Source organism: Herpailurus yagouaroundi, unplaced genomic scaffold (assembly GCF_014898765.1).
Source record: "Herpailurus yagouaroundi ecotype Mexico unplaced genomic scaffold, PumYag 188, whole genome shotgun sequence".
Classification (NCBI taxonomy): domain Eukaryota; kingdom Metazoa; phylum Chordata; class Mammalia; order Carnivora; family Felidae; genus Herpailurus; species Herpailurus yagouaroundi.
Window position 1 is genome coordinate 31,314,998 of NW_024412419.1, and position 16,979 is coordinate 31,331,976.

General features: G+C 48.1%; 1 protein-coding gene across 4 annotated transcripts in view; it reads left to right on the forward strand.

The window, feature by feature from the left end:
• Positions 1-9,269: 9,269 nt before the first annotated feature.
• The window catches only part of LOC121044353 (uncharacterized), a 35,588-nt gene continuing 27,878 nt past the window's right edge, over positions 9,270-16,979 (forward strand). The window contains exons 1-3 of one of the 4 annotated variants that reach the window (XR_005797258.1): positions 9,270-9,640; positions 10,209-10,479; positions 13,453-13,558. Coding sequence is in view for 3 of the 4 variants with exons in the window: in XM_040496538.1 (XP_040352472.1) it covers positions 9,504-9,640; positions 10,209-10,479; positions 10,633-10,866 (642 nt within the window). In the remaining variant the exon portion in view is untranslated. Of the gene's footprint in view, positions 9,641-10,208; positions 10,480-10,632; positions 11,457-13,452; positions 14,183-16,979 lie in introns of those variants that run through there. The other 3 variants (XM_040496540.1, XM_040496538.1, XM_040496539.1) reach the window with 3 other exon arrangements.

The window sequence follows — 16,979 nt, forward strand, 5'->3', positions numbered from 1 at the left end:
GAACCTCAGCAGAGCTAGGTGAACTTCCCTGTCATCTCCCTGGACCACTGGGCAGAATCTCTCCTAGTCCAACCTTTCACTGATGCCCTTTAAGAGTTCTGGTGTTACGGGGGCACCTGGGTGGCTCAGTTGGTTAAGCGTCCGACTTCGGCTCAGGTCATGATCTCATAGTTCATGAGTTCAAGCCCTGCATCAGGCTGGGCCTACTTCAGATTCTGTGTCTCCCTCTCTGCCTTCCCCCACTCGCATTCTGTCTCTGTCTCTCAAATCTAAATAAACCATAAAAAAAAAAGAGTTCAGGTGTTATGCGGACATGTCCGTTTCTGTGCCAGCCCATAATGTTGACTCTGTCCCTGCGTGGCTATTAAAATCTAACCCAAGGCAGAACCTAACCAACTCCTATTACCCCCCCACACATTAACACACAAGCTTGTTTTCCTAGGTTTAAATTTTCTCTTTATTTTTGGCACTCAGGTAATTCTCATTCCTTCTTGAAAGCTAAATCAGACATAAGAGAACGTCCACAACTTTCATTTCACATCTACTTACCTATCAGCAACTACCCTCTACCTTTCCTCCTGTTACTATGGATAAGCAAACCATCTGTGTCTATAAGGCCAATCCCTCCACTTGGTCACCGGCTCCCATTTCCTTTCACTTATTCAATGACATCACTCCTGTAATTCTCCTCTCTCTCTCCTACATTCACCGTCTTCTTTTTCCTAGTCTAGTCCTATCAGTCTATAGTTATTTCTCCTATCTTAAAAAAGCCTCATTTCCTTTCCCTATCCATCTACTGCCTCACTTCTCTGTTCTCTTTACAGAAAACTCTGAATGTTTCTGTCTCTTAGCTCCCCTTTCCATTTCTTTCTTATGCACCTCCTAATCTTTGTACTCCCATTCTTCCAAAACCACTCTTTTCAAGGGCACCAATGATCTCTACATTGCTAATTCAACTCCCAGTCAGCCTCTTACTTGACATTCTAGTAGAATGTGGTGTAGCAGAGCATTCCCATCTCCAGGAAGTCCTTTTATCCCTTGTCATTCAGGATTCCACATTGGCTTTGTTTTTCTTCTTTCTCGTCAGCCATTTGTCTCCTTTGCTGATTCTTTCTTTTTTCCCCAAACTCTAGAGTGCCCCAGAGTTCAGTCCTTGGGTGTCTTCCCTCTCCTAGCCACACACAGTCCACTGATGATCTCATTTAGTTTCAAGACTGTAAATTCCATTTGTGACCTGACAACTCCCAAATGTATATCTCTAGCTTGTAACGCTCTGCTAGATTCTAAATTCCTGTGTCAAAGTGCTCACTCAACATCTCCAATAGGTTGTCTAATAGACATTTCAAACATGGTCCAAAATTGGCCTCTTGATCTTTCCTACCAATCGTACTCTCATCTCAGTTAATGGCAGCTCTGTCCTTGTGATTGTTCAAGCAAAACCCTTGGAGTCACTCTTGATTTCTTCCTCTCCTCTTTGGATCTGAAGATAAAGCTCTGGAATTTGGGCATTTCTTCCACTCAAATGAATAAAGTTGTATGAACACAGAGAACAGGGAGTATATGTTCTTTTAAGGAGAGGTATGAGAAGCAGTAAGTATTATACAAAACTGAGCATGCCAAATGAGAGGTGCAGAATGCTATAAGAGTTGAAAGGAAGGAATGATCATACCTAGAGACAGAGAAGCTTATGGGTCTGTAGAAGGACAGAGGGTTTCGAGATGCTCCTGAAGGATGGCAATGATTTGAGTACTTAAGTGGAAGTGGGGCGAATTTTAGGTGAAGGAAGCAACTGAGCAAGACACATATCTTCGCGGTTAGTGTCCCCTTCCCCTTAAGTATGATTCTTTCTGCCTACCTTGGTAATATATTATCTGTGAGCCTTTGGTAATCCCTTGACTTATCCTTACTCTATCTCAGCCCCAATATAGTTCAAATCGAAGTTGCTATATCTTACCAACACTAGTTTCCAAAATGCCTCTCACAGGTTATAGGCTTCCCTCTCTCAACTCATGTTACTGCTCTCCCAGTCCACCCTTCTTTTTCCATGTTCTGCCATGTTGGTCTGTTTGCCTTTGGGCCACTTGCTCCTCTGTTCATTCTATTCACTGTAGCCAGACTTGTGTTAACAGCGTGTTGACTCCCTCAACCAACATATAAGAGCCTATTCTGCACCAGGCGCTGCTCTCAAGGAAGCTTTTAACCGAGCAAAGGGGCCTAGGACACATACACAAGTTACAGGTGCTTCTAGGCATGAGGGAAGGAAATGCAAATTCTACCAGCTGGCAGGGCAGCAATCATAGAAATCACTCAGAATCCATGGTTACCCATCACCTACAGAAGGAAGATCTTGAACAGTGTGCCCCAGCTACCTTTTCTGCCTTGTTGCCCCTACTCCCCTTCACATACGTTACATTCTAGCAACACTGCTCTGTTTGTGCGTGTGTTCTGAGCCTTCTCCTCTCCATGTCTTTGTTCATGCTGGTTCTTCTGCCTGGAATGCTGTTGCCCCACCTTACATGTTTGAATCCTACTCAGCATGTAAAACACTGAGCACAGTGCCCTGCACATAGTGAACACTATATAGTGTCAGCAGTCTTTGTCATTATCATCATCATCATTATCCTGGAAAGATTAGCTAAATTCTCACATCCCTTAATTTTTACTTAAGTTACTGTCATCTACATATATACAATCTTCTCTGCCTCATTGTCCTTCCCCTTGACAATAGAAAATTACCTAGCTACACGCTACCATCACTGAATAGTGAATAGTCATAAGGAATAAGCAGAAAATGAATTGGGGAAAAAAAAAACCTTTCAAATAAAATATTTGGAAGTTTTTAACTAATTGAATGTAGTGGCCATAGATTTAAAGACCTAATCTGATGAAAGTAGAATGGAGCGGGCCTCTGCACTTCCTGGTAATGTACAGCCAGATTGCCTTAAACTATGACCTGAGTGAGTCCAGCCTAGATCACACCCTGACTCAAAATACCTTTATTCAGATAACATAACTTACTCTCGTCAGATGGCTGGCTTAGTCTGAGGAAACCACTCAACCTCTTAGAAGAATTTATGAAGAATCTGAGCCCATCATTCAGATGTGGATAACAGGGAACTGGGTGTCCCGGTTGGGTAATATTTAATGACAAGGATGAGAAGAACAATGTAAAGCGTCCCCGAATGGAAAGGGGATGGTGCTCTCACTTCGGTTGGTTGCAGCTCCTCTGCCTTGTCACTGTCTCCATCCCCCCAACTAACACCACTCTGCCCCTTCCCTGCTTTCGGGATCAAAACCTCATCACCAGAGTGGTGATTTGAGATTTGTGCCTCGAACACTCTCAGCTCAACATAGCTTCAGGTTCTAGGAGCATCCTTCCTTCTGTAGTCTTACACAGGTGCCTGCTCTCTCCCAGCAAGCCCACACATTATAGGCATGCTTGTTCAAGAAGAAAACACACACTGGAGCCATCTCTCATAAGTGGAGGTAGGACGGGGCTAGAGCCTTTATTCCACTTACCTGTGGTCAGCACAAGGCGCCCAGGCAAAGCACCTAGTGTTAGGATCAGCAGTTCAAATATTTTAACATCAGCTCCCTCAAATTCACCCCCATTTGGTTTCTTCTACCTAGACTTTGTGCAAGGACTTAAAAAATATGAACCCACCTCCACTCCTTATCCCACAGCACATGTACTTGTATTCTTTTTCTTGATTTGGGATTTTTTGGGAAGCATATTCCAACTCTAAAATATGGTACACCTCATGTATAGAAAAGAGCATAGGTTTTGGAGCCACAAAACCCTGGATTTGAATTCTGGATCTACCAGAATTATACACACACACACACACACACACACACACGGTTAATTATATATATGGTTAATTTTATATAGATGGTTAATTATATATATGCTAATAATATATATAATGTATTATATAGATTGGGCACACTGCCCTCAACCCAACCCAGTGCAAGCCTGGACAGGTAGCTCACAGCTAAGAACAGAAGGGTCTACACCCTGCCATAGGCTTTCTAAGAGGAAGAAAACCAACCAAGCCTTTATAATATCTTTCCATTCATCTTCATTAAGAAGGCAAGATAGAAGAATATACAGCTCACTTTGGGCGGCTTCCTCTTCCCTTTCCATGCAATCAAGGGCTGCTACCATGTTCCCCCTCATCTTCCCTCATCTTCCTATATCAGTCTCACACTAGTCAGACTTAGCCCTGAGCCACTGGGCTGGCAGACGTTCCTGGTGATGCCAGGCTGTGGAAGAAGGTGGAATGAGAGAGATCAACATTGAAAGAGGGTGGGTTGGGGAGGCAGAAAAGGGATGGAGAGAGATAGCCTGATTTTTTTACTGCCCAATTCAGAAACAAAGACAGTAACTTCCGTAGTATGGGTCAGTCAGATGGTATACAAAGTAGCTGGGACTTAGGCCATCCTGATATGGCCTCTCCCAAGTCCACACATCAAGGATAAGACACCATAGTGGCAAAAGGCTCAGGAGTGGGCCCCACACTGTGCAGTGAGGGTGGAAAAGGTGGTTCAACATCATCCTCCCTCTACCACCACCAGCCAAAGAACCAATCAAATAACCCAGAGGAGCGCCCAATTCTGGAACCAGTAAGCAGCACATCTTTCATGGGTCAATCAACAGAAGACTGAGACAAGTCCAACAGGCCACTGCTGACAAACCTACAGGTAACTCCTCCCCCACTGGCTCTGCCGCCAGGCATCAATATCCGTGCTGGTAAGGAAAGGGCTAGGAATAGAAAGGTGGAGAGAGCCAAGACAGCAACTTAAATACCCAGGTCAGACTACAAATGAGTTAAGCTAAATGCATTTGGATGCACTGAGATACCTTTAAAAGTGTTTTACATTCCCCTCCCCTTCCCACCAGCCAGCCTGTGCAAGGTGGGTGCTGGTCAAAAGAAAAAGTTGCTATCAGTTATTTCGAAAACTCAGAGTGATCAATGTTTATATTTTCCTGACACAGGACCCTTCGGCCAAGGCTGTTACACTCTGTAAATCCCAGGCTGAGTTTCTTAACCTCTGAAATGGTTTGCTGCTTCTGAAGGTGGGGACCCACCCCAACTCATAGGGCTTGGGGTTTGGAAAGTTCCTGCCAAAGCCTTTCAGTGGAGTTCCTGAGCCTTGAGAAGTAGGGAAATTGGCATGGCCTAGGAAGTGGTGAATTATGTATTCCATTCTTTTCATTAACATTAACTTAATTGCCTGAGAAAGAGAACACGCCCTTGCTACTTCTCCTTACACAGGTCTCAGCTTAAATGTGCATTCTCAGGAAGGTCTCTCTTAGCCCCCCCCCCCAACCCATTCAAAGTAGGGGGAACCTTCAGCACATTTCCTGTTATTCCTTTACAGTCCTAATCAGGATGTGAAGTTGTTTAATTAATTTATTTGTCGAATTGTTCCTTATCTATGTCCTGTCCCCCACAACACTCCCTAAGGAGTCCCCTCTGCTTTTTCTCTCTTATGTGTCTAGTGTCCTTAAATGTGTGCTCCTGAAATTTGTTGACTCTTTTTTCTGGAGGTTCTGGGCCATGAATCTGAAAGTTCTTTTCTCTTATTTAAAATTTCTGAAATAAATTGTCTTCTTAGTTTGGTCATCCCACTGCTGTTTGCTTGCTTTGGCAGAGGAAAAGTGAAATGCCCTTTAATTTTGGGGGGAGGGGGGTGGTTTACAGAAGCCAGTAATATAAAGCACAGAAATGGTGAATTTCAGTACCTAAAACTCTGTGAATGATTACTGGGTGGAGCTATCTTTACAAGGCAATTTTCTACCTTCCCCGTGAAATAAAACCCCAAAAATGTGTTACTATGGCAGCGTATTTCCTTACCAAGACAAAAGCGGAAGCAACCTATGCACTAACATCAACCACACCCCTGCATTGTGAGTCCTCTCTGAAATCAGGTTCAGTGTGTTTGGAGATGTACCAACTGTTAGACTAGTAACATGCTTGACACCTACACATGCGGGGGAAATGTGCACACGCACAAACTGTAATTTAGCAGCATCAGCAGCAACTGTGTATTGAAAAAAACAAAAAAAAAAAGAAACTGCATTTAAACATAGTGGAGAGTAGTCACATCAACAGCATTGGGAAGGAGCTGTGCACTGATTTGGGAACGTTTCCTCATTTTCTTATAGATGTTGGCCCAGCAAAATGAATGGATACCATTGTGATGTTCTCTGGTCCCAATCCTGCCATCTCGAGGCACATTCAGTGGCCAGCTCATGGTCCAGTCCCTGCCATTGGTCAGGATCCACACGGACATGTATGGTTTTCCAGAACTAAATCCTTTCCACAAACAGAAAGCCATTGCCACCTCTCCTGACAATCAGAATGGAGGCAGTGGCACCTCCCATCCTTCTAGGAACTATAGAGAGGGCTCAGGAAGCCCCCAACTTGCTCCATGGTGGACACCCAAGGAGCCCTATCTGGTGCCAGAAAGTTATTCAGAAGTACTGACAACAGAAGGTCATCCATTAAACAGTGTTATTTCTTATGGCATCGGTCCCTCTCTCAGAAGCATCCACCAGACACCAGACCAGGGAACTGGACAGCTCTTTTTGCCCTCTGCAAGAGCCAGGAGCAAGATTATCAAAGACCCTTTTTCTACTATAATGCCCTGTACCCGGTGACTCCTCCAATGAATGCAAATCATTCTTTAGCTGTGGATAGACCCACTGGCTTAGGATCCACATGTTGTAGGCAGCCAAAAAAGATTGGTATTTTGTCATTTGTAAGAATTTACAGGGTGCTTACTATGTGTCAGGAACTGTGGTAAACCCTGTACATGCATTTACACATTTCATTTCTGCAACAATCCATAAGGCAAATACCAAACCCATAAGGTAGATAACTAATGTTATCACTCCCATCTCAGATGAAAAACCTAAAGCTTAGCAAGCTTACAGGAATTGCCCAGATTTTATGTATGAGGCAATGCCAGGATTCAAGGCTACGTCAGCCTGACACCCAAACCAATACCCTCAGCCGTGATGCTATGCTGTCGGTGGATGGAACCTTTCCGATGTGCTGCAACCCAACTAACATTTCAGCCAAGAAGAGATTGTGTGGTGAGGTTGACTTCAGGAGACCAAAGCAGAAACTGATTCTAAAGAGTAGACTTTGGCTCCTCAGAGGGGTCCGGGACCAACGGCATCACATCCTGGTGCAGAACTCGGGCCCATCCCAGACCGCTGAATCAGAGTCAGTGTGTTGACAAGATCGTGGGAGGGTCACAAGCGTATTAAAGGAGAAAGAGGCACTTATTGATATTGAAGAAACGCTAAATAAACTTTGCAGGAAAGTAAGTCTGTAACTGAAACAGAGAGGGGAAAATGTGAGATCGTGGAGGCTAGAATAGTGCCTCTTTTATTTTTTAAACCCCAGTGCCTATAGAAAAGTAAGCATATGGCATATTTATTGAATAAATGAATGGATAAAACAAGGGATTGAGGCACTTTGCAGTAGGGACATTACATGAGACCAGATATTAAGTCTAGGTTTGAGTCCTGGCCCTACTTCTTCCACCCTTGGGCAGGTCACCATTGCTCTAGGCCTCAGTTTCTCCATCTAGAGGCAAAATATAACAAAATAGGACAATAAAACAATGATCAGTGTAGGCCTAGGAAGACCTGGCCAAGTTGGCATAACAGGGAATAATCTGAAGGCCATTCTCACTCCAGAGCCCCATGCAGCCTGCTGAGGCCCTCACGGGCCCACGTTGCAGCATGACTCCCCGCCTCTGGCCACTCCTGCTTCCTTCCCCTCCCTTCAACAGGTGTTTGTTCCAAAAACAAACTCCCAAATAAACATCCGGCATCTGAAACTTCATCTCAGAGTCTGCCTCACTGGGAAACCAAGCCACAAGAGCCATTAAAGGAAAGCCAATCATCCTCCAAGCATCTAAGGTGGTTTTGCATGAATTTGTGGAGCCCCTGCTGGGTTGTGGAAGATCAGAATCTAACGTTCTCCAGCATCGATTGTATAGCTCGGAACTGTGTACCACAACTTGATTAGGCTGTAGCACTGGAATAGGCTTTTATGGAAACTCCCATATGAGGATACTATTAGTACTTAATAGCTTGCTGTTGTGGTATGTATTTTCTATTTTTGCTATTTGAGGTTTTTTTGGTTGTTGTTATGTTTTGTCTACCATTGGTGAAACCGAGGTACAAAATGGTGGCAACTTGCCCGAGATTGGAAGAGGTAGTGCCAGAACTCAAGTGAAGGCCTCCTAATCATCCAGTGTTGAGTGACATAGTATAGTGGGTAGGAGGTGGTAACTGGGATGGATGGGGCTTCCTTCGCTTTCCACGAGGAAAAGATGTCAAAAAGCTTGCGGTCAGCAGTTCATAAAAGGACTCACCCTTGTGTCATCCAGTTGTATCATCACTTCTTGTTTTCCTTGCAAATTTCGTTGGAACAATTTGATGGGGTTAACCTTGGTCATGAGATTGGTTGCCTGGGGACAATGCACCGAGTGCAAAGGGGAGCACGCGTCAGTAAGCCTGAGCCTCAAGCCTCAAGCCTCAAGGTGAGCTCCTTGAGGGAAGGCCCCATGTCCTTCAGCCTTGTGTTTCCCCACCATCTAGCCGGGGCAGAGCATGGAGTTAGTGTTGGATAAATAAATGTCTGCTTGGATAGGCAGTGGATAGCAGCGACTACTACCTGCCTTCGAACCTACTGAATGTTGACTCAAAAGAGGCAAAACAATTGCATTTTACTATCGACTTAAAACTTTCCAAGCACAGACCCTGAGAGGCTCAGCCCTCCTGACCCGAGAGACCCACGGCACTCCTGCCTATGTCGCCCAGCCCTTCCCGCTGCTCTTCTGACCGTGACAACCCATGCCACTCAGTTCAGCACTGGATTACACAGAGCCTTACCCTGCTTAAGTCAGCACGCAAGTCTCATGCCCGGGGTAGGGCGACCCCAGGAGCTCAGTTGGCTTGCTGTGGGTTACAGAGCTCTTACCCATCCCGTGCTTTCTGCCCAGGAGGTGGGAGCAGCCGGGTGCTGCCCTCCAGGATCTCAGCCAGCTTTCCTTGGCAGGAGCCATGCCTATTGTTGGAGCTGCTGAGCTGCTCATGGGCAGGAGCCAGGGACGGAGCTCCCGAGGCTCACGTTGGACGCCACACGCACAAGGTCACAGGGTCAACCCTAGAGTCAACCCACGGCTCAGACCCCCAGGTTGCTTTTTCACTTTTATCATTTTCACCTGAACCCTCATTATGCAAACGCAGTAGCATCTAGTCAATTCATGGGCCAATAGAATGTAAAAGGAAGGGAAAGAAATACTGGCTAGTGCAGTGGAGCAGAAGGCCAGGAACGGTGTTTTGGCTCCTGGGTTGTCCAACACACGCAGCTCCTGTGACACCTCCAGGACACGTGGCAGGGTAGGATGGCGGGCAGCCTATCTGAGGGCGGAGGCACAGAGAAAAACAGTCGCCTTGGGTCTAGGGAGGGCAGATGGCAGAGGCAGAAGAGCAGAAGCATTTCCTCCTTCAGCGTCCGAGACGGAAAAGCAAATCTGCTGGACAAAAAGAACCTCCACGTTTTATGTGTTCTGTTGTCAGGCGCTTCACGGCGACAGAGCGATGTCGAAGGTGAGTCAGGTGCTGTAGCTGGAAGGTCGGGACGGCCAGTCAGCAAAGCCTTCCTTCCACTGCCCGCGTGGCCCCGCTGACCCCTCTTCCTCTTCCTCCTCCCCTCCCTGTCGGCCAATATTCTCATCCCTGGTCCTCAGCCCGCTGCTGGGCATGGACGCTGTGGAGATACTTTATGGACAAGTTTTTACTCTCCCTGGAGCAGGGAGAGGTCCGGGTAAGTTCAGTGACTTGGCCAAGGGGCTGTGGTCAGGGAGTAAGAAGTCTGCCCCCAACAGCCACCTGAGCCATCAGGAGGCTTTTAGACGCAGCGAGCGCTGCTGTGCCCTCTTGGGCCCGATGGTCTAGGAAAGTTCAAACTCATTTCCTGAAATAAGGATGACATTTAGTAAGGCAGTCTGGAAGCTGAAAACAAGTGGTCAGAGCCTCCCCTCCTCCCGACCGGTCCACAGGGCGTCTGCCAAAGCCTGGTGCCCTACAGAGAACAGGACAAGAACACAGCCCACAGGAAAACTGCTCTGCTCGTCTCCCCACTTTGCCCTGTTCTCTTCCCTTCCTCTGTCCCAAGCCCCCGGACCTGCCAGGCCCACAGGAGGTCACAGAATATTTTTGATCATGGTCCTGGCAGTGGGAGTGATGGGCTGTCCGAGGAGCACCCGGGAGACCAGCTGGATGCAAGCATGAGCACCATGGAGCTGCCTGGAGGCCAGCTTCTCACACCCATGCTGTCTTCTGGCTTGTGGCATGTCCCTCCTATCGGGTCTGCTGGCCACCGCTCCCACCTCCTCCGACCCAGTCTCCACTCCAGCCAGAAAGGAGCATTGCCAGGCACACACCCAGTAAGCTTGCTACTCACTTGCAATCTGTGGTGGGTTTCCCAAAGCCCTCTGACTTAGCCTGAACCCCAACCTGACTTTGAGATCCTCACGCTCAATCCCCTGGCTCTCTCGGATGTTCCTTCCCGCTGCTGCCCCTCACGCTCCGCGCTCCAGACTCCCCCACTTCAGAGAATCCATCATTCTTCCTCCTGCCTTCCAGAAATTGCTTCGAACTCAATGTCACTCTGCTCAGAACACCCTCACCAGCAACTCCCCCTTGCCCCCACCGGCCTGCAGGTCCGTGCCTGTCCTCTCCCGTCCCACCCCCTAAGCCAAGTGAGGCTAAGTGTCCTTCCCACGGCAGGCTGGGCCCCCCACCCCCACCCCGGAGCCCTCCCCACAACGTAGCCCAAGCTCCTAATGTTCGTCTCTGTTCCCAGCTAGACCGAACCTCCACAAAGCACAGTGGTGGTTTTCGTATCACTAGCCTGGTGCTGACGCCCCAGACCAGGCCTGCCCGTCTTTTGCTCACTCCAAGTCTCCCTCCAGCCATTAGCGGGGGCAGGGGAGAGGCTCTGGGACTTGGTGCCAGGATCCTAGCGCTGCTCGGTACTCCCCTCACTCCGTACCTTCAGGCAGGTCACTGTCCCTCTGGGCCTCACTTTCTCTCCCTGCTCTTCTCTTCCCACAAGCTCAGAAGTAAAGCGACCAAAGCAGCTTGATTGACTGACTCCCTTTTTTTTCCTTTAAGTTGACTTATTTATCTTGAGAGAGAGAGAGAGAGAGAGAGGAGAGAGCAGAGAGAGAATCTCAAGCAGGCCCCCCGCTGCCAGCGCAGAGCCCGACACGGGGCTCGAACTCACAACCGGTGAGACCGTGATCGGGGCAGAAGTCAAGTGACTGACTGACTCCCTTCGAAAATGTTATTTTAGTGTAGTATCATGGTATCTACCACCTTAACAGATGTCCAAGTGCACAATACAGTATTGTTGACTCTAGGTGCAGTATTCTGTGGTTGACTCCGTTTTGGCGTGGGCTGGGGAGAGCTGGACTGCTGACAGTCCCCTGCCCACTGCCTGCCTTCCAGTGTCCCGGCCTGGGCAGCTGCGTCACAGGAGGCAGGGGTCTGGTGGGTGGGTTTGCAGTGGTTCAATCAAGGGAGAAGGTGTGTGCCGAAACACAGACAGGGTCACCCAGAGAGGTGGGCTGGGGCCAGGAAAGTTTCCCCAGATTCTTCAGGGACGCTGTGCTCCTTACCTCAGGGAAACAATTCGCCATTTCTCAGGGACCCAAGGAGGCAGAGTCAGAAACTGTGCCCCCCACACACAAACAGCCTCACAGAGCCTGGGGGCCAAGGCAGGGATCTTAGCAGGGACACAAAGCAAGACACTAAGGTGGCAGAAGAGATGAGACATTTTGCCCGGGGGCCTGTGATCCAACAAATTGCATCTTTCCCATCTGGCTTCAGGACAGACAGAGCGTTGGCCTGCTTCCTGCCCGCTACCCCTCCAAAGGCCAGCACCTGTTTGGCTTTGAGCCGCGACGTAAAAAACACGTATTTGGGGGCGCCTGGGTGGCGCAGTCGGTTAAGCGTCCGACTTCAGCCAGGTCACGATCTCGCGGTCCGTGAGTTCGAGCCCCGCGACGGGCTCTGGGCTGATGGCTCAGAGCCTGGAGCCTGTTTCCGATTCTGTGTCTCCCTCTCTCTCTGCCCCTCCCCCGTTCATGCTCTGTCTCTCTCTGTCCCAAAAATAAATAAACGTTGGAAAAAAAAATTTTTTTTTAAAAAAACAAAAAAAAACACGTATTTGCCTGATTTAACAGCCAATGATAGATTCATGAATCAAAACTCCACTTTATTTTTCTTTAAGTTTATTCGTTTATTTTGAGACACACTGAGACAGAGTGAGCGGGGGAGGGGTAAAGAGAGTGGGGGAGAGAGCGCGAGAGAGAATCCCAAGCAGGCCCCGCACCATCAGCACAGAGCCCAGTGTGGGGCTCGAACCCACAAAACCGTGAGATCATGACCTGAGCCGAAACCGGGAGTCAGACGCTGGACCGACTGAGCCACACTGGTGCCCCTCAAAACTTCACTTTAAATTCTACCACAAATGATAATCGTTGGCAGCCTGAATCCCTGACACCAGACAAAAGTCAAACCTGTTTTAATTTGCTCATTGGCACTGATAAGTTAAAAGAAACTCATCTTCTAACACAGACTATGAGATGGAATTAGAATTCATGAAGCCACACGTGTTCTTGCCTGATGCTTTTGATAAAGACAAATACACTCCTTGTCAGAAGTTAAACAAAACGAGTTTTAGGGACGACAAGTTCCCTCTGCCTTTGAGGAGGGGGTGATCAGAGTGCTGCCAGAGAGAGAGAGCCTGTGGCCCTTCCTTTGCAGGCTATGGGGCAAGATTAGCTCAGCCCCTCTTTGGGACATGCCTCTTTCTCCTCCTGCATTCCCGGATTTCCAGGCTAGTTGGGCTTCCTAATTTGGAAGTCACCACAGAGCAAACGCTGACAGCACTTGAGTGTCCTGCTGTGAACTCCCTGAGAGGCAGTGGCCCTGGTTACATAACACGTACCTCGGTTAACCCCTCCAAATGCCTCTCAAGGTTCCCAAGCGGAGTGGAGATGAGGCTCCAGACCCCCATGCACTGAAGCTGTGACATCCGCACGCAGCCTTTCTGTTGCATAGACATTCCTCCCAGTCCTGCTCTCTTCCTGCTCTTTCCACTTTCCCCACCCCCTCACCCAGAGGTGGGCCTAGAATCTCACTCCGGGCCAGCCCTCGAAGGCAAGGACCTCATGGTCTTTGCATCCACGCTAATACTCAACACACTGTTGGGCTCATGAAGGTCGACACGCAGGCACTGAGTGAAGACAGAGGGTGAGCAAAAGAGAGACAGGGAGGTGGAGGAGAGCTGAAGAAAGGAACTATGTGATTCATCCCGTGTTCATTTTGAACCCTTCTGGGGGTTCTTGCAGGTGAGCCCAGGTGGATAAGTGTCCATGGAGGGGTGACGAGTAATGTCCCCAGCGCCTGCGTGGGGGTCTGACCCCATCAATCAAACGCCTCCCCCAGACACGGCAGGTGAGTGGTGGGGTTGCTGGTCACAGCAGACATTATCCAAAATTTACTTTTGTATTTACTTATAAATACAGTCTTAACATTAATGTGAATTTTAAATAAGAATATAAATCATTCCTGGTCCCCCAAACACAACAGATTTTACTCTAGCCTATTCCTTCTGGTTGGCTTTAAGTGTTTTATTTTGGGATTGGACCAAGGGCAGCAAATTCCTATGTGGCCAGTATATGCTTGTGCGTTATAATTTTCTACCCCTTCCAGCTGGAGAGCTCCTTGGGGGCGGGGATGTGACTTTCATTTTGGTGTCTTAGCATTTAGCCCAGTGCTCCATACTTAGTAGGTGCTCACTAAACACTTGTTAAATGAATGAATGCATTGCCTCGACACCAGGACCTTGCCAGAAGTGTACATTTAAACCGGGAGGGGAGCAACTTATCATTATTTTAATCGTGAATAAATTCAATATTCTCTGAAAACAGGAAGCACGGCCAGCGTAGAGAGTCAGAATGTCACCCAGAGGCACCAAGGTCAAAGTTACAAGGGAACACGGTGTCTCAAATCTTCTGGGAGGAAGGACAGGAATGGGAAAATGAAGCTGATGACCTGAACACTCAAAAGCAGGACAGAGACGGGGGAAAGAATGGGCTGGGGCAGGGGGTTGAGAACTGGGTCTGTGAGCTGACCGGGTCTGCCAGGGACTTTGTAGCATTGGTACCCTGCATCCATTGTGGGGGTAAGTGTGGAGGTTTCTAGGAAGCACACCAGGCTGAAGACTACCTGATGCTCACACATCTTAAGCTGCTTAGGTAGAAATTCTGCTTTTGAGGGTCTAGTCAGAGTGACTGGTAGGGAAGTTATTCTCGAGGTAAGAGTGGCAGTGACCGTGTGATCATCACATTATTACTTCCGTATTACGCAGAAGAAAATCTTTCAACCAAGGTAATAGAATTTCTGTCCCTTTCCATAGATTGGATCAACTATGGTTCTCTCCTATTATCACTTATATTGTCTGTTTTCAAGTACATCCTTACGTTTATACACACCGTATGGTGTGTTTAATTCACACTTGAAATCTAAATGTCTTGGCTGAACTTTCGGAAAATGCTAAGAAGGGCTCTATTTAACACCCAGTATTATGCACAGAATAACCGTTTCTTTAGTGATAGGATGGTCTTCTTTTCTGGTAGATGTGACCCTCCTCCAGAAGGCCAGGGCCACTTGCATGGCATGGGAGTGGTTCCTGGATAAGGCACCTGGGCTTTGAGCTGTCACGTGGCCTGAGCTGGCCTGCAGAGCGGTGCTATCTGTCCCTCAGTTGGGCAAACAGAGTTAATGCTTAGCTTCCAGTTCTGAGTTTCTCTAGTAATCCTTGACCAAGTCTGGATTTGGGAGTTCTGGGATTCTGTTAAGTCTTGTTTTTTGTTTTTTGTTTTTTTTTTAAAATAACTACCTGTTATCATGCTATAATAACTTCTTGGGGCGCCTGGGTGGCGCAGTCGGTTAAGCGTCCGACTTCAGCCAGGTCACGATCTCGCGGTCCGGGAGTTCGAGCCCCGCGTCGGGCTCTGGGCTGATGGCTCAGAGCCTGGAGCCTGTTTCCAATTCTGTGTCTCCCTCTCTCTCTGCCCCTCCCCCGTTCATGCTCTGTCTCTCTCTGTCCCAAAAATAAATAAACGTTGAAAAAAAAATTAAAAAAAAAAAAAAAACTTCTTTACAGGGTCAGGTAATCTATCTGCGAAGACATACAGAGTAGGAGTCAGTCCCACATGATGGATAAAGTGGATGTGAATTTCCAGATTGTAAATGAGTTAGGTAATGACACTCAAGAAGCCATAAATATCTGTGGGTTCATAACAAAGTGCACATTTTGGAAGTGCTTCCAACAAACCAACCTCGCTCGAATCTCATCCATCTCCTAGAACCCTCCTATCCCCTCAGCCTAATCCTATGGAATACTTGTTCCTAATATCTCTCATGTCCTTCACTTGCTTGGCCTCCTGCCGTTATTCCAGCTCAAGTGCTTACCACAACACCCCTGGATTATTGCAATGGCCTCCTCATCGCTCTACCTGTCCCCAGTTTCTGATCCATTCTCCACACGGCCACCGGGCTCAGGGCTTGACTTTCCTCCACGTAACCACTTTCGACACGCTCCACCTCGACTCAGAAATTTCTGACTATTTCCTATTGCCTTCTGAGTGAAGGCGAGATCCATAGTCTGGTAGTCAAGGTCCTATAGGTTCCAGCCGACCTATCTAAACTTCTCTCTTTCTTGAGGTGCCGAGGTGGCTCAGTCGGTTAGGCGACTGCCTTCAGCCCAGGTCATGATCTCCCAGATCGGGAGTTCGAGCCCCACGTCGGGCTCTGTGCTGACAGCTCGGAACCTGGAGCCTGCTTCGGATTCTGTGCCTCCCCCTCCCTGTACCCCTCCCCTGCTCATGCTCTGTGTCTGTCTCTCAATAATAAATAAACGTTTAAAAAAATTTTTTTAACTTTTCTCTTTCTCTATGGCTGAAAGCACCAGCCAGGAGGAGGTGCTCACTGTCTCCCCCAGGGCCACTCTCCACCCAGATTGTCCCTAGAAGGCCTTCTCCCTTCCCCTCTGCCTGTACAAACCCAAACTTCCTACAAGGGCTCCATCTCTAAAGTTCTGCCATCTCTCTAGTCCATCTTGGTCTAACTGAGTGGCTTTCTTGCATTATCCTATTTAAATATAAGCTTCCTGGAGACGCAGAGTAACTTGAGTCAAAGGGGGAAAAAAGAGGAATTTCAGCTACCAAGACCTATGGTGGCAGAACTACTTTGGGTCAGAGGGCCTTATAGATGACCACACGCACTCACCCCTGGCTCTGTGTCTCCACGGCCCCATCTCAGAAAGGTGGCAAGGAAGCTCGTGTTGGCTCTTGCAATCAACCCAGGGCCGGGATGGCCACCCAGGCCCTACACGGTGAAGACTGTGTGCACACTTGCACTCTCCTTGGCCACACTCCACTCGACAATTTAAAAACTACATGTTGTTCCTCGCTTGTTTTGAGGCAAAAGAGGAAGAAGGGGATGGGAGCAGATCAAAAAGGAGGTGTCGGTTTTGACTCCCTTCTATTCCAGCGTATCTGTGAAAGTCACTTAGGAAGACAGAACCCACTCTAGATATTTCAACCAGGGAATTGGTTCACGGGTCACAGAGATATTCACGGTTGCAATAACCCATGACCGGCGCTGGGACTGGAGAATCAGCAGGAGAGGGGGCATAACCAGGCCAGAAACCAGGGCTCCCTCCCCCTGGGCAGGGGCTGCTTGCTGGGAGCTGGGACCATGGAGGGAGGGGCTTCCCTGTAGGGCCCGGAGCCCAAGAGGAAACACAGCCCACGCCAGTGATGCCACAGGGAGGGGAAGAAGGTGAGAAATAACCTCAAGTCGCCCTTCC